This window comes from Trachymyrmex cornetzi, unplaced genomic scaffold (assembly GCF_001594075.2).
Source record: "Trachymyrmex cornetzi isolate Tcor2-1 unplaced genomic scaffold, Tcor1.1 scaffold83, whole genome shotgun sequence".
NCBI lineage: Eukaryota > Metazoa > Arthropoda > Insecta > Hymenoptera > Formicidae > Trachymyrmex > Trachymyrmex cornetzi.
Genome location: NW_017300169.1, coordinates 4,444,221 through 4,465,730, shown reverse-complemented (window position 1 = coordinate 4,465,730; position 21,510 = coordinate 4,444,221). Strand labels below are relative to the sequence as shown.

Genomic DNA, 21,510 nt, shown 5'->3' with positions numbered 1-21,510 from the left:
TACGACTCTCCTTTAAATGAAGCGAATAAAATAGGTGATTGATTTGAAATCGATTTATCGATGATTCTAAATTTTTCTTTTAGCTTCGAAAACAAATTCGAATCAAATCCATTGTAATTCAATTTGATTCGATTCGAATTTGAACTATTCGCACACCTTTAAATTTATTCACCAGAATTTATTCAATTTATAATAAAAAAAATTGACTCTAATTTGACCGAAAGAAAGTTAAAATTGCACCTTACTTTCCATTATTATTATTATTATTATTATTATTATATGTTGTATATGTATGGAACTCTTTCGTTGCAATATAATTTATACAAAAAGAAGGCAAAACTTAAAAGAGGCAAAACTGGTTATATCTGCGATCGCTGCCTAAATATTGAACGTAAGGATTGCTTAACATTAAATTTCGTAACCCAAGCAAGTCAATTATTTATTGCGATTATAGAGCATTTTTTAATTTTTTCCTTACTTACCGCAATATCATTATTAAATAAGTTACACAAGATTTTATTCTAACATGTATTCGACATAATGCTCATTCTACAATAGCGTAAAAATTAACTGATAACAATCAAATATGAGAAGTATATTCGACCGATTGACAGATTTTTACAAACTCAACCACCAACAACTATGTTTACGTAATTGTGGAATGAGCATAACAATGACTATTTATGGCTTCCATGTACCAACGCTATCGTTATCGTTACCGCCGATAGCTCAGCTATCTCGAAACGGCATTCCGACCGAATTCTTTTAACATAAAAGAATCTTGCAACGCACGCGCTTTCGGTATAGCGGCGCGGTGCAGCCGGTCGCCGCTTTCTAAATTTCCACGCAGCAAAATCGATACCGCGCGATCTAGAGCGTAATCGTTGGCCCGCACGCCTGCATTAACGTCGTTAGCGATAAATACACACGTTATTTATGCTAACGTGCGCTGCGCGACGATGCACACACTTACATGCCCGTTTATGTGTGTGTGTGTGTATGTACTATATATGTATGCATACACGACGCATCAGCCGTGGAGACTTTAATGAAGCGAGGCGGTAATAATGGTCGGCGTATGTTGGCGTATGTTGGCTCGACGAAGCGCGCGCGGCGGACCCAAACCAAGCGAAGAAAGTCTTACAGCCTCCTCTCGGCTCGCCGTAATAATCGCGATTGAAACGCGCGGCGACCGACTCGGTGCCTCTTTCTCTCTCGTGGGAAGAAAGTTACGCTCCTTATCGATCGTCGTAATCCTTACTCGCGTGCGCATACACACGCACACGCGCACGTACACGCCAGCGAGATTCGCTCTGCCGGGATTTTTCTATTTTCTTGTCTCTTCGCGTGTGGAATCGTCTATACGAGTCCACGTAACGACACGCCGCCTCGCGCGCCGGGAAAGGAAAGTTACGCCAGCCGCAAAAAGACGCGTGTAGCATAATCGACTCTTTCCCCTCGCAACCCCGACCGTCGCGACGTGATAATCGATTAACATTCTATTAAACACGCGGTGTGATTTGTGTCATTATTGTGAAGCACGATGGAGATTGAAATCCAATACGGAAGAGAGAGAGTATAAGAATTATCTTTCTATTTACGTTCTTGAATGAAAGTGTTCTCATTAAAGTTACTTGAGTTAAATTATATTATATAGTTATTATCTATAGTAATTATATTACATGTATAGTTATATTACCATTATTAATATTGAATCTCTGGATTGTTTGTAGAAAATATTGTATAATCTTGAATTATTGTATTGTATTAAACCAATTAAATAGAAGAATATTTAAGAATTAGAAATAAAATAGAAGAAGAATTTGATATAGATGTGTATGTACAGAGTACTAAGCACATTAAAAGATTTTGAGAGCGATGATTCCTTACACTTTAAATCAGGACGAAAATGTCATATGACCATATGTCCGAAACAGCTTATTTTAAAGGATACAGAGTGTCACAAAATTCCATTTTTTCCAATAATTTTCAAAACCATTCGAGTTATTTTGATGAAGAAACATATATGAAGTTTCAAAATAATTCAAATGTTTTTTTCAAATTTTTCCTTTAACTTTGACACTCTCTGTGTCTTTGAAACTAAGCCGTTTATATGGTTATATGAAGTTTTAGTCTTGAATTTGTGAGAAATCACCCCTTAAAACCTTATATATATATATGTATGTATATAAAATATATGCATACACATATATATTTCAATATGTATATATTTTATAGATTAAATGCATGTAAATCTGATCAAAAGAACTGGACGTTCATGACCCTGAAAATACCGTGACGTTACGTTTTGCAACATCATCGAAAATTAATATACGTTACGTTCTCCTCATCATTCGATCGGTTTTATGCGCGATAGACAAGATGCGTGTATCAAAAGCATTTACATATCAAGAAGTGTTGAAGACTCGCATTCATTAGTTAGATTGACATTACTCAAGAGAAAAAAGTATTTCGATGTTAAAGCGTAACAAGGTCGTCATTAACATATAGGGCTATTTATATATGCAAATGTTTCTCATTAAGCGTAAAAGCTTTAAAAGCGTAATAACAAACGTTGTCAAACGTATTTAATGTATCTCTATGGAAAATATCGATTGTGTCGTGTAATATAAGAAAATAATTCTAAATTAAATTTATTTACATTCAAGTCTTGTATAAAATATTATTAAAAGATCAACATAAATTTTTAAATTGCATAACAATTTAATTTGTGTTACTACTATCCTTAGTTTTAATTTCACTGAAAAAAATTTACTAAGTTTTAATAAATATTTGGATGTGTGTGTGTGAACAGTACTAACTAAACATTTATTTACAGTAAATCAATATTTTTAATAAAAAAAATAATACTTGAATAAAACACAAATTGATATTTTTTTATATTATAACACATATTTATTAAAATTTATTAAATATTTTTTTCAGTGTTACGTTCCAAATCAATACTGAAAACTGTTCCGACTCTCACTTTTCAGAACTGGAAATGTACATAAATTTAAATGTATATAAATTATTTGAGCACTAAGATTCAGCTTAAGTCTCCTCATTAGTTAGAAGAAAAAGAATTATGAGAAATTATTCACAACTTTCCTAGACGAACTTATGTTCATTACAATACCAATGTAGATTAATTTCGGCTTAACTTACTTTTTATCTTTCTATATACTCCTAGAAATTAGAAAAAAAATATTTAATCTACATCGACAGAGAAATGGACATTAGAGAGTACCAAAGTTAAAGAATAATTTATTTTAACATATGTCCTAATTAAAAAAAAAATTTTTAATTTTCTGAATTTTCCTGAATTTATCTCGATTCCAATTTTGGATTATTTTCTTTCGTCGATCCGGAACGCTCTATTACGCTCGTACGACGCGTGGACGGCTGACAATATGTCTTCAATCATCGCGTCCGACCAATCTGTTTCGCGAGGAAACGTGCGAGGACGAGCGACACAATTACGCACAAATGCACGCGCGTCGAAGTGCGGTAACAACGATGAGTCGCACGGAGAAGCGCGGCGCCGAGAGCGAGGTCAAAGAGGAAAAGCGGAAACGCTCGTTAACGGGGATCGGCACGGAGATCGCGAAGGTAAAGTACGCATCACCCCGTAATACGGGCGTAACACAGACGAACACAGAGACACGCGTTCTCGCGGTACAGTGCCCGCAATTCGCGTCGGCGGCGTCGGCGGCGGGCCAGGAAACGGTCGGGAAGACGGCCGGACGGAAAGTTACGTTACGTCTTATTACCGCGCACGCGATTTACTCGCGGCGCGGGCAGAAACACGGCGCACCGCGCAATGCGCAAGAAAGCAGGAAAAAATAGCGAACGGTGAAAGGATTTCCCGCGAAGTGTCCACGGAAAAAAAGTGTGCAACGTCCGAGGGCAACGTCGCGGAAATTCCTATTGTTTAATTAATGTTTATATCTGCGCGATCGCGCGTCGTCTATTCATAGCGCGCGCAGCAATCGCGTCCAAGATTGATTGCGAGAATCTCCGCGCAAATCATTACTGCCTCCGTTCTTCGTAAATAGTATTCGGAGTAATGAAGATTAATGAAACTATGTTTTTAATAACTATTTCTTGGATTGTATCGAGTCTCAAGGATAAGTCTCTTTGTAAATGGATCTGAAAATAATTTTTCACGGTATACGACGTTTGACTTTATTTAAGCGAACGTTTGCTCTTAAAATAACACACGGTTTCTCCTAATTGCTTGTCTTTCCCTTCTATTTTACTTTCGCTGCAGGAATAATTTGCAAGCCTCGATTAGTTCATGGGGATAATGAGGGAAGGATGAGTCATGTTAGTCACAAGAGAATCGTTTTGTAGGCATTAGCGCTTTGAGGTGATATAATGCTGAATTTATCATACAATTTGTCGCACAATTTACTACTGATGTGTGGAAATCGCTCGCTTCTTTAGCTCTACCGATGCTCATCAGCGTCACTCTCTTTCGCGTCGTCTCCGGAGGAATCCACATATTCCGTTCTTCACAAATGATCCGTAGGTGATCTTTTCACGATGAAAAGGGGAGAGGAGAAAACAAATGAGACGTCAGGAAAACGCGCGGTACAAAGCGTCTGTAATTAGATGTATTGTGATGTATTTTTTAATTTCACTACTATCGGTGCTAAAAGTACATTGAACGCACTTGACGTAAATTATAGATTTTCAGCGTTGATAATGAATTTTGAAATACAGTCTTAACTCTTACCGTATCCAATATGGGTAACTAGGGACCGAGCAATTCCTGTTCGTGCAAATTTCTTTGAGTCTTTCGATAATTATGAATTATACTACATTTTATTGTTTTCCAAAATAAAGAGTCAATATTTATTCTAAAAGGTTGAAAGATATATGTTGGTGAATTTTTAGAGATTTTTTAAGTTATTTTGAAGAGGTGAAAAAAACGAAGAGATTCTAGTGATCCTTGATGGTATGGATGAGGCACCAAATTGTAGATGGCACGGTAAGGGTTAATATGAATATAATTATATTTGCTTTAGCAACACCAAGATTTTTATACTAAACATTTTTTAATCTTAGAAATCAAAACAAGATGATATTACGGCTTGGAACAGAATTATTTTTGAGCAGAAATTCGAGAGTATATACTTAGGTAAGATGATGTAATTTTAATGGGATAATTTGACGTTATTAATAACATAAGTCGAATGAAAGGGGAGCTACAGGCCTTTATTCTGTAACTCTTAATGATAGTAACGATATTATCGTTACGCAGCTTGTTTGCCATGTACAAAACCTACGCAACGACAATATAACGATGTCATTACTATCATTAAGAGTTATAAAATAAAAGCCACAGAAGCGTAAATAAAACTTCAAGAGAAAATGAGATAATGAGATGTAAAGTAAGCGTCTACGCTCCTCTTAGAAGCTTCGTTTAAATTTGTACATCTCCTCTTACATTTGATTTATACTCCAATTTTTATTTTCGCTAGGAAATTTTCTTGAACAATACACGGGCGATCTTTTCGTGATGAAAGTGAGAAAGGAGAAAACAAATTGAACCGTCAAGAAAACGCGCGATGCAAAGCGTCCGCAATTAGGGTATCGTGAATACAGACAGCGGGACTTTCGGCGCTCTAATTCCCACCTCGGTAGAAGATAGTCGATCTGTTCTCACACGTGCTAGATATTTATCGTCGAGCTACTGTTGACAATGCAAAATGGGATATACTCTCCGTGAGATATAAGTCTTTCTCCAACCCCCGTCTGCCCGCAGAAATCCATGTCACTCCGGAAGCTCCTAGTCGATCATAGACACCGGAGAGCGGAACGGAGAGAGGAAAGTGACGAAATATTGATTGCTACATTGGAATCTTTTTAGAATCGAGAATACAGGACAGATGTTTAAATAGAGCAGAGAGATGCGGTTTGTTAGACACGGTTAGACCGATTTCTGAGATTCCCGTTATACCGTACGTGGAAGAAATGTGAAATAACACGTTTGTTCCACACGTTTCTTCTTTCTTAAGTGTATATTTTACGTGTATGTCATATGTATATAAATATATATATGATCGCACGCGCGTACATACACATACATATAATTTGTAAGCGGCACCGCTGCACGCAGAAACTTTCTAACGTACCTATCTGTGCATTCGCAAACCGAGCGATTATAAAATTGCAGCCTTAAACGAGCGGATCGTGCCGTGCGTGTAAACGGCCGTTGCACACGAAAAACTTGGCAGAACCAAGGAAGTAAACCTAACGCATTGTAATAAGAAGTTAGAAACGTAGAAAAGGATGAGGAAGACTGTTAAAAAATTGAGTTAAACTATTTAATCGACTGTTCATATCTTTTCGTGATTTTTGTACGATTGTCACGAAATCCTACCATATTTTTGCAAAGGAATTTGGACAGAAAATTTATCCCGATTTTATATTCAACGTAATTAAATACATGTGCATACTGAAAAAAATTTGCTATATCTTAATAAATACTTTTTTGAATATTTTTTTGTAAGTAGATATTTACTTGTAGTTTTTCTTGTTTAAATGAATATATGTTAATTATTCAGTAAATATTTACTTATAAAGATTAAAAATAATATTTATTAAAACATATAAGGTTGGGCAACGAACCAGATAACAAATTTTTTTAATATCTGGCTCGTTGCCCAACCTTGTATGTTTTGATTTATCAAATCGAGCTGTCGTATTTCTTTTTATTAATATTTATTAAGAAATAATTTATTAAGAAATAATTTATTAAGAAATAAATTTTTTTTCAGTGCATTATTGCGTGCGAAACGTAATATTTTACAGAATTAAAATGGATAGAAATACTATAATCTATTCGTCTAAACTTTATTCGATGGAATATACTGAGAAAAAGATACTTAAAAATTTATTTATGGAAAGTATATTTATTTCGTTAAAATAAATCTTTATTTATACATGGCGAAATAAAATTTTATTCCTAGAAAATGAGCCATCTATTTTATTTTTTTTTACAATAAATGAGATGTGTTTCACAGAAATGTATATTTTATCGTCACAATCAATTTTTTTTCATAACTAATGAATATTAAAGAAGACGTCATAAGTAATACTTGCTTCGCAATATTACGACATTTTTTTCTCTCATATATAAACAAGTTAAGTTGAAGTTTGTTCGCTACAGGCAGCTAATGAGAGCTCAAGATCTTTGCTTAGTAAGCAAGGTGTGATTCTCTCTTAAAATAGTCATAAATAATACCTATACATCACGTCCTGATATTGAAAACAAGGAGTGACTCGATTTCAAAATAAGAATTAAGAATTCAAAAAGAAAATAGAAGTTTTATCGGATAATTTAGAAATAATATTGCAATATCGATAATATGATGAAAGATAAATATCATAAGATGTTATTAGTTAATGGATCATTTCGAGAATGTTGACATTTACAGAACGAGAAACCACTAAAGCGATGTTGAAATATTATCATATTTTGAAACAAAGATATAACGAATTATAATAAATCTTATTTAAAAAAAAGCTCGAATTTATAAGATTTTCAAAACAAATCCTCTCCAGCTTGTAATGATTAATAATGTAAAATTTTACATAGCAGTTACAGCACATAACAGTGCGCGTACAAAATTTAATTCAATCTGACCATATGTTTTACTTTTAACGCTAATGATTCCGTTTTTTTTTTTAATAATAAATGATTTAGTCTAACTGCGCTATCGTCCCAAGATGCGTTCGGGATAAGCACGTAATTGCCACGTGGGGCGCTAGAAACGGCTTTTGCTTCTTTTCCCTTCATCTCACGCGGCGCATTACGAAACTAGATGAATTGTATGTAAAGATAAGCGTTGCAGCAAGCAAGTCGCAGCTTAGACCCAGCTACTTTCGTAATTTCTCAAGCTACAAGGAGAACCTCATCTTTTCATCTAACAGTAATTGCCGCAAAAGATGTTACTCATTGTGATGTCTATTCTTAACTTTTACCCGTGCTGAAACTGTGTTATTACACTTCTTTCCACGAGACCGCCGGTTCAGCCGGTGCTGATACAAAAGTAACGGTGCGCGCGTGAGCCGTTGTCGGCGCGAAAAAGACCGAGTGAAAGTCCAGTTAGTTTCGAGAGTGATTCAAGATCGATCTGTCTCTACGGGCGCCTTTAATAGATGAATTCATTATACCGCACCGATCGCTTTTAAATATCTAAATGATATACCCATCCGCGTCTTAATGTAAAGCGAAGTAGTAAATTGCTTTTATAAATCTTTTTCTTCAGATTCAACAATACATTACTTGAAAGACAAAAATTATTATTCATCATAAGCGGATAAATCATAAAAATAAATAATAAACATTTTTATTTTTCATTTTACACAATAGGTCGATTAATTTATAACGTATTCACGAATAACATTATAAATATGATTTTTTTCTTCTTCAAAAGAACTATACAAATATCCGTAATGTTAACGTAATCCATTCTCTCATTAGATTTATTATTTAACTCAGACATTATATAATTAATCATTACTTATTAGACTTTGTACACCGTTTTATTCAGATAATTTTTTATTTAGTTACATTAACAATGAGTTTTTTTAAAACCATATTTTTTACAAATTTATATAAATCAAATTTAAATTAATGAAATTTGTTTCAAAAATTGAAAAAGAAATAATTTTTGATAAATAGAATTACATACATAAATAATTACAAAAATCTTGCAAATTCTTTTAAGTAAAAATTTAATAAACGTCTTTTATAAAAAAAATAATTGTTTCAATAAATTAATGGTTTTTCTCGAGAACTTGATATCAGATTTTTAATTACACTACTGAAGAATGAATATAATCTACAAATATATTATAATTAATAGTATAATTTTGATGGTACAATTTTATGGTAACAGCCAGATTTCTTTAAATATTGAGTCACGTTGTTAACGTACGCATGTTTCGCGAATGCTGGCAGTCACACGTCGCGCAATCTCTGCGAATTCTACAGACATTCATGCGAACGCGCGAGTTGGCTCGCTTTCGAGAAGATCCGTGCGATAAGACCACGCATATGTCAGACGTTATTAATTAATCTAGCACAGTTTGCGTAAATCGAGCTATAATCGAGGTTAAGGCACGTCCGCGTTCCACGATTATGACACATCGCGTTTCCGCTCCGGATCCATCCATTCCTTCGTGAGCGAATGCGGATTACGGTCGTTAAGCCGACAGTAAGACTATGCCGTCAAGAATACAGTGACACCGAGAGAAAGTATGAAAAGATGCAAAGGTCTCTCTCTCTCTCTCTCTCTCTCTCTCTCTCTCTCTCTCTCATTTTCTTTCTCTGTTTAACATTAAACATCGAAATTAAAAATGCTTTCATTAAAATTGAAATTGCTTTCTACACTACACGAAACGTAGATACTTATATCTCTTATCATTTTGCTTATTATTAGTGAATAAATTAAACTGTATCATGAATCATTGAGAAGTAAATTAAAACTTCTTTTCACTTTTTTTGTATATAATTTTCTTTTTTAAACGAATAAAAAAGCGTTTCATTTCTTTCCGGTGTTTTTAAACCGATAAGACTGCAGATATAAATTTCTGAAGAGAAAAGACTGAATCGAATGAAGTTATAATGAGGAATAAATATCAAAATTTTATTCTTTAACTCTTCGCCGACAATGTTGGACTTTAAAGACACAATTAATTTTTTTTATTGTGATGAACCCTAATGAATAAAACTGTAAAAAATAAGTAAAATACAATTCAACTTCTATAGTAGTAAAAAGATATTGTGAAAGTCTTCATAAGTGTGCAAGAATTTTTTTAGATTTTTACACAGAAAGAACGGTTTTGCTAAAAATCTAAAAATTTAGCTATCTAGATACAAATCTGAAAATAACTTTGTTGAACTATCAAAATAATTATGTAGTATACTCAAACTGGTTATTAGAATGTCAAAACTTTTTGTAGCATCGCTCATCATGCTTGCGTGTTCTACATAATTATTTTGATGGATCAACAAAGCTATTTTCAGAACTGCGTCTACCTAAATTTTTAGATACTTCTTCAAAATCATTTCTTTCCTTGTATACAGTCTGGAACAATATAAAAATCTGCAAAAATCTGAAATTTGAAGACCCGGGACAAAGGATGAAAATTTTATATCGTCGACAGAGGGTTAAAATTAATATTACATTATGCAAGTGAACTCGTAAGGAATGTCTTCGACATATGACCGCCGACGTAATCAACGTCGGACATCATTTGTCACTGCTAATCTGTGACATGTTACGTCGTCCCTCCTTATTAACCTTTCAACCGAAAGTTTCTTCCGCTGTCTCGACTTCGCTCAAGCTCGTAAAAAACAGTGAAGATCTCAGTTACATCAAGCATCAACTATAATACTCTATTTTTATTCGTAGTTTCTATCCTTCCTCGTCGTATTCAAAAACCTGTATTTAAACCCCGATGTATTCGTTTTTCTATTTTTTCTTAAACGTACACAGTAAAAAATCGTGCGTCCATGTGTAGAATTTTTCTTGTGTTACCACATTTTTATTATTACTTCAATGTAAAATAAACATACAACTGATATATTATTATTTTTGTAACATTTTGATATGTTAGATTCATGTTACCTTTCTAACTTAACAATTGCGTATGTCGATCAAAAATTGAATATTATTTTGAGTGTTTTTAATACAATTGTTTCAATTAATCTATAAGTCAATTTAATATCTAAGAATTTTTTCATTCACATTATACGAACAAAAATGTTTTATTAACATTTTTTTACGAGTTACTGCAACTACTCTTCTATGTACTCTACTTATTTTATATGTTAGTTTTAAATCACCCTTAAAGTCAAAATAACAAATATAAATGTAAAGTATTGTGTCAATTATTTAACATTACTAGTTCGTTAATAAATAACACAAAACGAATGAGTTACTTTAACTTAAAATTTAGAGTGGATCTCCTGGGACATGTAAAAAATGTTAAAATTAATATTTTCTTTTTTACTGTGTAGTTAGATAAAATTCAGAAAATTAGTAAAATTACACGTAATATAATGTAATAAATATTATTTAACTGTAGTTATAGTTACATAATACCTATTACAGTATTAATACAATAAAATAATATCTATTATTTTACATAATTTTTCGATATTTTACATGCCATGCAAAACATTTCATTAAAAAATCACAAAATTTCAGAGGAATATCTATAAGGAGAAAAATGGTTGAGTAATTTTTACCTTACTAAATCTTTAGTAAAAATATTCTGGCTATTTTGCTGAAATTATGACAAACTTTACTCGTCTGAAAGTAAAAATATTCAGAAGGTGTAAGATAAAAAATATATTCAAGTGGTTATTACCTTACAAAAAAATCGTATTATTCTCAAAACTGTAAACACAAACTGTCAAAATTTTACGAAATGTAAAAAGTACCTTACAGTATGGCTGTATAACGATAACTTATTTAACCAGAAAAGTAAAGTAAATGTTACATAAGAGTGAGCGTCTATCCCTATACAGACCCGCCAATTCCATAAAATTTACTAGAATTCTAGCACTTTATTATTATTATTTTACATTTTTTTCCGTATATATTTCATTCAAGGATATACCGAGACGTTTCAACAATTTGAGATACGTATCTAGAAAGTACATTTCGACAAATTAAGCTGTTTCCGAAGGAAACGCCTGAAGAATCGTTTACATCTTTCCAACAATATTCTCGCCATGGAAATACATATCTCAGCGTGTAAACTGCGCATTCGTATGTCGAAGTGTTATAAAGTCCATGTGAACACGCGCAAACAATGTACTTCCGTTGCTTATTAATACGTAATTTCGCGCGATTACGAGATTCTAAAGGATTCAACGTGTCCGCATCAGCCGTCCGTGTCCAGTACCGAGCTGTTAAAAGGCGCGTTGCAAGGCAGGTTTTCGTACGGTCGAGGTGCGTTCCGGCGTGCAACGTCTCGCCGATCGAATGCTGCATTCCTACCGAGCCAATAATGCAGCCAGTCGTTGGTCTCCAGGCCACTGAGCTGTAATAGCTGGTCGGTCTCCAATCGACACGCGCATAAAGTCCACCTCGGCAATGTTCTCGAAATGAAAATATTTCGCGAGATCTTTATAAGGCAAAGGACCTAATCTTCGATAGATTCAACTTTCGATGATCACCGATCGCATATTTTGCGATATTCTCGATATCCATTATCCTTGTCGAGAATAACATTTTTCCATACGGAAAGAATAGTTTTACTAAAGTATATCTAAAAATTTAGCTAGACTGAGAAAATGTCTGGTTAAAAATGAATGAACTAGAAGATTCTAATTAATTTGATTGTCTCAACCAGAATTGATAAATTTAACCAGAACATTTTGATTCATCCATTTTCAGAATTCCAATTAATTAACTAGATATTTTTCTCAGTGAACATACTCTTGTAGAAATCTAATACAAGCCGAAAAGAATAATTAATTACTTATTTTAAGTATTAAACACTGTTTCAGTACTTTTAATACTCCGAATAAGTCTTTAAATAATAAATTGGCCAGTATTGGATTTCTGTAAGGATACAAATCTGAAAATAATATTGTTGGATTATCAAAATAATTATGTAGAACGTTGCAAGCTGATTACCAGAATATCGAAACTTTTTGCAGCATTACTCATTGTCTAAATTTTCTACAGAGTTACTTTGATCCAAAATTATTTTCAGATCTTGACCTAAATTTTTAGATACTTCATCAAAATAGTTTTTTTTTTTTTCGTAAATACCGGGAATTCGATAAATCATTAAACAAGAATAGTTTTCGAAAAACGAAATGTTCAAAGAAGAAAATGAAGCGCTCTAATGGTTGAGAAAACATTAGAGAATTAATGTAAATATTTGCAACTCGTATAAGATCGACTTTCTCGTATTCTCTCGACAAATATACGTGAGTTGAGCTACCGATTTCGTCAGATAAGCAAAAGCGAGATTAGCGAAGGGAGATAAGAGCGCTCACAAATCTAGAGCCGCGTGTCCGCATCTATCGAGATGAGAGAGCGAACGAGGAAGAGAACGGAGTAATTTCATCAATGCTCAACTTCGTGCTCTGCATATCCCGGCATTGCTCGCTCTCTCGCGTATTTTGCAATCGCACGTAGTAAAGAGAGAATCCCTCACGCGGTTGATTGCTATCGTAAATAGAGGCCCGTAATGAGAAACGTCGAGTTTCCCTGTTTCGACGATTCAATGGGAGCGTGAGTGGAGCCGAGTTCATTGAACTCGGAACGCCAAAGATCACGCGCCAATTCTTTTTGCTGATCGCCGTGATCAGCGAGAAGTAAAAGTATTAGGGAGCACCGAAAGAAATTTATCTTGTGAAATTATTATTGTTCTTTAATCCAAAAAAATTCGGAATAATGACAGAATAAAAATTTACCACGATCCACGAGCATGAAAGACAAGGAGCTACAATAATTAAACTTGCTGCGTCTACCGTCTTAAAGACAAACCGGTTTCAGCGGTCTACCGTCAGTTTTTAGATCACTGTTGTCATAACGCAAACAGAGAAAGGAGCTATATTAATTGCAAAATTCGCGAGGCAAATCATATTTTAGAATTGTTAAATATTCACCGAGCTGTAACACACGGCATCTGGTATTAATTCTTAATTTATTCGCGACACGTACCAGTTTAAATATATACTTATCGCAATATCTCGCATACTTGCTACATTACCAGGTGTATGTGTCTTACGGATCAAGATATTCAACATTATAAGATATAAGGCAGCCTTCGATAAAACCTTCGCTCGCGCTTTGTAATTTTTCCTTTTCTTTACTTCGATCAGCAAACAACTGTTCGAACGTGAGGACAGTAGCGCTTACTCATGTTTACGATATCATTATCGATACCGGAAATTGTAATAATATTTCTCTGTACCGAAGTAAAAGCCGAAGGAGATGAAACTTTTTGTTGTATAGAAATTTTCCTTATTATCATTAATCTATATAGTCATAAAGTTAAATTTGCACTGTTCGTGGCAAAATATTAGCAAATTAGTCGCTTTCGCCGAGGAAGCAAAAAATTGAGGACGAGTAACACTTCTGTAGAAGAATTTATCATACCGTACAAGAATTATCATACCATTCATAATTAATTTGCGTAGAAAGAGTTTTAATATAAGCATCGAAAAATAGTACGATTTGAAAAAAGAAAGAAATAATAAATGCTACAATATTCTACATATGAAAACGTTATAATAATAATAAATAACATGTTATAATTATAATATATAAATATATGAATACTAAAAGAAAGGTTATGGAAAAATGTTGTATATTATATACATATATATATTTAAATTTAAATATTTTTATGTTAATAAAATATGTACATATATTTCTTTAATTCATTCGAGGAAAAAGATAAAAAAGAATATTTAGTGTCTAAATTTATAGCTCATAAATATTCTCACAATTTTATCATTCTTCCCGACAGAGGTTTGCTGAAAATATGAAATTGCTTTTTCCGTGAAGTTTACAATTTCTATATAAGTGTTAAACATCACGCGTCGACGGGTCAATAATAGGATTCAACATAGCGAATTCTTGTCCAAACAAAAGTATAACGAAATGTCGTGGTACATATATATGTAAGTGAAAAAAAGTGCGCGTGCACGTAGATATCTGCGTGCAATGATTACTTCTTCTTACATAAGAGTACTTCCTGTTCTTATGCCAATCACCACATATTCACATAATATGTAAAACATACTGGATCTATCTCAGTCTATCTCAGGCATCTATCACGCCTAGCGTGTCACTGATGTAACAAGAAAAATAGCATTGATCAGTAATGACATTCTATCCTTTTTTTCTCACCGACTAATTTTCTCGCATTGATTGTGGCATTTCATTTATTCCTATCTCTATTCATTACAAATAGCAGGATATTAATTTCAGCAAAGACAGAAATAAAAATTTTTTTTAATTAATAAAGGATTGCAAGAAAAAAGTGTATTTTATTGATATAAAAACCGCTTCAGATACAACGTGATATTTGAAATAAATTTTATAAATTCCATCATTAATTTTTCTATACTTGCACCTTTCTCGTTAATTTTAACTTGTTATATATATTGTTAATATATTGTTATATATCTTATAGTTTATTAATATATTGGTTATATTTTATAATTTATTAATATATCGTCAAATAATTTTGTAATTTACAGCGTGTTACATTATTTAAAATATACTTAATTTCTGTCTCAAGAATAAAGTCAAGGACCCAAGGATTCCAACTACATAGCTGAGATATCGATTGACATTCCCATGTGGAAACGTATCGAATACCTTTATATATGCGTGCGAACATGCACGGGGAGAAGTAAAAACGATAGAAGGCAGGTACACAATGCATTTTGCTAACGATCGCGGAACTCGACCGTAGATAGATAGTCCGAGGCCGACATGAACACTAATGGTCGCAAAGTTCGTTTTCTAGTGAAACAAATAACGTGTCTCGAGAAAGACGTCAACTATTTATGATACCTTGTTAGTTATTAATTATTCGCGGATACGCAACTTCTTTTTTTGCGCCAGCGTTATTTCCATTATCATTATCATTGTCGATCAGGAGGACTTTGGCGCGGATCGATCAATCGACCGACTCCTCAAGCTGGTTCGACTGGTAACGAATAATACAAATGTGAAACAAGCAATTCTTTGACTGACACGACACAAAAGAAAACGCGGCAATTGTTGATTCTGCTAGCGAACCGGCCGACCAGCCGACCTTTCAAGTAAGTGTGTATCGCTTTGACAAGAACAATGGGTGCAAAAAATTTAACGTTCGATACTGATTTATACTTTGAACGAAGTATAATCAGGTAATTAAGGTAATGTAAAAATGTTTTCAAGGAGTGAAAAGAAATGTTAAGTACTTGGAAAAGATAAGATACTTAGAATATAATCTCCCTAATCACATAAAGTATTGTTAAATTCACAATATCAAATTATATCCACTTTGAGTTATTTTTAATCATATTTATAAGTTGCCATATTTATAGGTCCTACTCATTATACTAATTAGACTAATTGTAAAACAATAGAGTTAAATAATTTATCTCAAGAAAATATAAATATTAAATTTAATTCAAATTTAGTTTATTATTTATTAAGTTCACACAGATGATGTTTACTTTGACTTGAATTACAGAAATGAATTAATTTACATTTTGACACAGATGGAAGTTAAGAATAACAAAATGTTATTTAACTCAAGAGGTTGGAATACCATTGCTTCCATATCAATGAAGACTTGAACTCTTCCCGCTTTTCTAATTTCTTCTTTCACTTCTCTCTATTTTCTTGCTTTCATCATCTTTTCACGTTTTTACTCTTATATAAGAGAGATCGTTAGTTCGGATCATATGGTCTTTGGCGCATTTTGAAGATGATCATGTCCTCGAAGTACTTACATAAGATGTCATAAAGGTCATAAGGAAGGAATGATAATCCCTAGTCAGTGATTCTACGAATTCAGGACGTTGGCATTTGTCATGAGATTTTAGAATTAAAATTCTGTTAAGGTAAAGTTCTATTAAAGACGAGATCCAGGAAGAATATTATGGAAATAGTCTGTTACATCATCATGTGGTTGCAAGAATAATAAAAGCGTAACGTGACTCTCTTCGTCGGAATTAATCTTCAATCGTGACGTCTTTCTCGAACTAGGCATGCAATCAACGATTGAAGCTACCTCTGATGAGTTTGCTGATGATAGTGTGATACACGAAGACAAGCTCCGTGTTTGTTGAACGGCAAATACGTATTATCGAGTGACAACGCGCGTAAAAACATGACAACTTAACAATTCATTGGTACCTACAATACATTCATCATTCTGTAATCAGAAAAGAAATCAAAGAGAATTAAGAGATGGAATTAATTGAGATGACTTGAGAAACAGAGATGAAATAAACATAAAATCTTGTTTAATATAAAAATATACATTTTATATTACACCTATTAAAAATTACTCGACGAAGAGCTGACTGCACGCTTCGTCTTATTCTGATGAAAGATTTCCTAATTTTTCGGAAACTTCTGCGAATTAACCCTTATCAAATACTATGAAAAAAAAATATTTCATGGTAAATACATGAATACACTTTCTTTGAAATCAAAACTTTTTACAGTACCCTTAAAACTATAAAGGTATTGTAAAGTAAGTAACGCTTGAGTAATATTTACCCTTTGGTACCTAAGAATTAATAATCCGTGCTTTACACACACACATACACACACAGCGACGATCAACACTGAAATTATAATTTCAGGCCACGCTTCATTTCACGCAAGCGATGTAACGGATCGGATACCTGAGTGAAAAACCTTCGGACCACATCGGGAACTCGAGGTGAAAGTAACTGAGCGAACGCCTACGAATTTGCTTGTGTCGCCGTGAGGCGACAACGTCCTTAAGGTGTCGACGTTTTATCGTCGTCGACGAAGACGACAATGCATCGGCGCTGAAAAAGGCAGGAGGTGAAGCAACGTCAGAGTGTCATCTGAATACATCGCAATGATTCAGTGTGGTCGACCGTATGCGCGATGACACATCCATTGAACCAAATTAAGAGCAGCAACTAGAGCCGTGACATTACTCGCGATGATCGTATTAATCGCAGCCTCTCGGTCCAGACATCTCGATTCATGTTCTCGAACGTGGTGTGCCACGCCGGTGGAAAGAGGCAAATAAATTGCGAAATCGGTAAAATAGGTACGTAAATAATTTTCGGGATCGGTAAAATAAAGACTGCTACAGAGAAGAATTATATAATTTTTTCTTTGAACGACTGTTATTAACGATCGAATTAATTGCCCTCTCGGACGATCCGGATTCTCAATTCCTGTTCTTGAACGTGACAAACCACATACCAAGAAATACGTCAGCAAAAAAAAACAAGATTTGAAAAATAAGAATCCACTCGCGAAAAAAATCTAAAAAAGAAATGAGTAAATTGAAGAAATTAATGATTTATCCTTTCCAAAATAATCGTGACGTCACAAGGATGATCAAAGCAGTCACGAATCATTCAGAAGACATTAATCACAAGTTTAACGATGAAAGAGTTATTTTAACCTGTCATAAAGTCGACTAATGTCGACTAAGTCGACAGTTTCTTCACCTCTAAATAACTTTATCCAAAAGATATCTCCCAGAATACAATGGAGATATTTCCTGGATAAGATTATCCACAACTTATCTGGAAATGAAGAAATTAAGCATTAAGTTCATTCTTGATTTATGATCAATTATAAATAATATGTTTATGTGTGCATATATTTTTTATGTATGTGTGCATATATTTTTTATGTATGTGTTTCTCTTAAAATATTTTTCATATTATGTGATTACATAAAATTATAAATAGAATTTTATATTTTTTTATAATTGTAATATAAATTTCAAGACCGCCTAAAATAGTTTAGTTACGCCATGATAAAATTTTAATGTAAATCTTTTTTATATCATGGACTAATATTTCATCGATAAAATATAGATAATATTAAAGGAAGCATAGTAATGTTTAACGATGTAACATTACACAAATCGAAATCTTTTACACTGCCTGTGACTTTTGACTTTCGATCAAATTGATCGTATAATATTTGTTTACTATTAAATATATTTTTAAACAATTCAACAAGAATTATTGTAAGAAATTCAAATGTGTGTTAAGAATTACCTATAAATCTGCAGCAGAATTCTTTCATGTTGATTTCATTATCGCTGTTTGAATATGTATTACTATAACGTTTGATCAATCGATTCATCATCAGCAATCATCGGTTACATTACACGATTTAATCGTCAAATATGCACACTTGATGTGTAAACATTTTCGAATACCTCGGTGATAAACGCGCATGACGTACATGACACTCTTTTTTCGACATCCAGTTGATCCAGTCGCTTATCGTGTTCATGCAATGTTTTGTTTATTCGTAACCAAGGTAAACGCATCTTAGAAGTATGCAACAGATGCTCAAAATATCGAACTGAATATTTTTTAAAATTAAGATTATAGGTCTGTTTTTTATTGCCGCATTTTCTGAACTAGTACACACAGTGCAATAAGTTGAAGTGAAACAAATATACGTTTGTTTCACTTTAACTTATTGCACTGGTTCAGAGTGCAGCAATAAAAAACAGACCTTATGTGTGTATGTACATACTTCCAATTCTTTTTTATCAGAGTTTAGCTAGAGAATATCTAATTTGTTGAAATTTTATAACTCGATAATTTTTACAGTTGCGCTAGAAAAATTTGTATTCGGCTAACGTAAATATTTAACGTAAACAATTAATTATCAGTAATTAACATAATTACTAATTTTATTCGAAATTTTGACACAAAAATAATAAATTAAAAACAGGTACTCTACAAAAGACATTTCTTTACAGAAAGGATTCGTATAAGTTAAGTGTACACTGAGAGAAAAAAATGCAACTAATTTATTGATTATAATTTAATTATAATTTATAGCCATTTTTTGGAATTACTATATATTTATAATTGTTTTAACTATATAAATATAGTCAATTATACTGTTAATTAATAATAGTCACACACTGTTTGAAAATCTTTAGTTTTTTCTTAATATATTTTTTAGTTATTATCACATAAGTAATAAATTAATTTTAAAAAAAGTATATATTGATCATAAATGCGATTGCATTTACTGAATATATTTATTTACGGTTTATTTTATTCATTATTTACATTCTAATTGATATTTTACTGTATTAATATTCAAAATTATCATAATTTATAGTACATTTTTTTCACGTTTGAGAGAATTATACATAAATGATAATTATCGTTAATATCAGTCATAGTAACCATAAAAATGGAGCTCCTAATTATAATCTGGAGACACTGGTAGTGTCTCGGCGTTAAACCACGCGCAGCGACGCTGCCGTTTATCTTTACCATACAAATAATCACAAATATCAAACACCTTCTCTCAGTGTATACAGATGTGATAGAATGCGTTTACATTAACCGCGGTTGCGAAAAGTTTCTTTAAATTTCAAGCCAAAGCGAAGGACATCTGTATCTTTGAAGTAACTTCCACACTAAAACGATCGATTCATGTCGCGATCGAACGGATTAAATATTTTGTACGTACACCATCGTCTGAGGAAACCGCCCTGCAGTTTGGCGCAGATCCCACGATGCACCCTCATTCTGAGCGGCGTTCACCGAGCGTTCACCCCGAGATCACAGCACAAGAGGCGCGAACGCGTGTGTTTTCTTTCTGCCTCCTCTCTCTCCAGTGTTCCACAGCGTCTGGATACGCCTTTGAGACGGCACGCTGCGTCATGCACGAGTAACAACCGACTTGTCAAAGTGGTCAAAGTAGATTCTTTCGAGACCTCATTCAACGACTCGCGCGTACGGTCCACCTCGTCCTCCCGGCACGCGGCGTTTTCTCGCGGCGACCTCGAAGCGCTGGCTTGCGCGCGCGGCTTGACTGCCAACTGGAGAAAGTCGGTTCTTCTCTCGCGGTGCGCTAAGTGTGCCGGTCGGATCGTCGGCCGTTATTATGTACCGGAGATGCTGGTACGATCCGGGTATTAAAAAAAAATAGCGCGCTTTTACTTCTCTCTTTTTTACTCGCGCCGATCGTTCGTCGTCGTTTTTGCTCGTCGCCCGAGGAAACGTTCCTCGTAAGTCAGGACATATCCCATGGATCCTTCACGTTCACGGCCGAATGATCTCTTACGGTGGTATCAACCAAGATCGCGCGATTTCTGCTCCCGACTTCTCGTCGAGGTGACTGATTTGAGCACGAGACGAGTTGGAGTACACGCAGCGACTATTGCTGCCTCCTCGATCGCTGGTGGTCGCGACAGTGATCGTGGGAACGATCAGCGATGATGATGTACCTCGGCGAGGAAGAGGCATGCGATCTAGGAAGAAGGAGGGATGTAGAAATGCAGATAGGAAAAGGAGAGATAAGGCGAAGAGAGGAGAGATCAACGAGAGAGATCGAGGGGAAAATAAAACGGAGAAGAAAGTGAGAAAAGGGAAAAAGAGAGGAGAGGAATGAAATTAATGCAAAATCGAGCGGAACCGAGGAACGTGTGTTCCTCGAAGAGGAGGCGCGAGTGTGGACGATCTGGCGAACGTGATGCGATCGATGTGAGATCGGCCGAGACACTGCGGGATCGCCGATCCACGGCACGACACTCAGGTGAACGATTTATTTCTGCCCCCACTTGACGCTCCACTTTGCCCCCTTCGGTGCGCCCGTTCAGTGCCTACTACTACTACTGCTCCAACTGCTGCTGCACCGCCGTTGCTCCACCATTCTTCGCGGCCCCCCTTACGGTGCTTCTACTGCATGACTGTTGCACAGGAACGTTTTACCTCGCTCGTGGACCCTATATTGCTTTTGTTTCTTTTATGAA

At 34.2% G+C, this 21,510-nt stretch overlaps 1 protein-coding gene across 4 annotated transcripts in view; it reads right to left on the bottom strand.

Moving 5' to 3' along the window:
* emp (epithelial membrane protein) overlaps window positions 1–21,262 on the bottom strand; it is a 55,658-nt gene extending 34,396 nt beyond the window's left edge. For 2 of the 4 annotated variants that reach the window (XR_001940509.1, XM_018519460.1), the window contains exons 1-2: window positions 18,779–18,853; window positions 4,411–4,607 (exon numbers count right to left, since the gene is read on the bottom strand). Coding sequence is in view for 3 of the 4 variants with exons in the window: in XM_018519460.1 (XP_018374962.1) it covers window positions 4,411–4,507 (97 nt within the window). In the remaining variant the exon portion in view is untranslated. Of the gene's footprint in view, window positions 1–4,410; window positions 4,608–18,778; window positions 19,012–20,225 lie in introns of those variants that run through there. The other 2 variants (XM_018519462.1, XM_018519461.1) reach the window with 2 other exon arrangements.
* Between the last annotated feature and the right edge of the window lie 248 nt (window positions 21,263–21,510).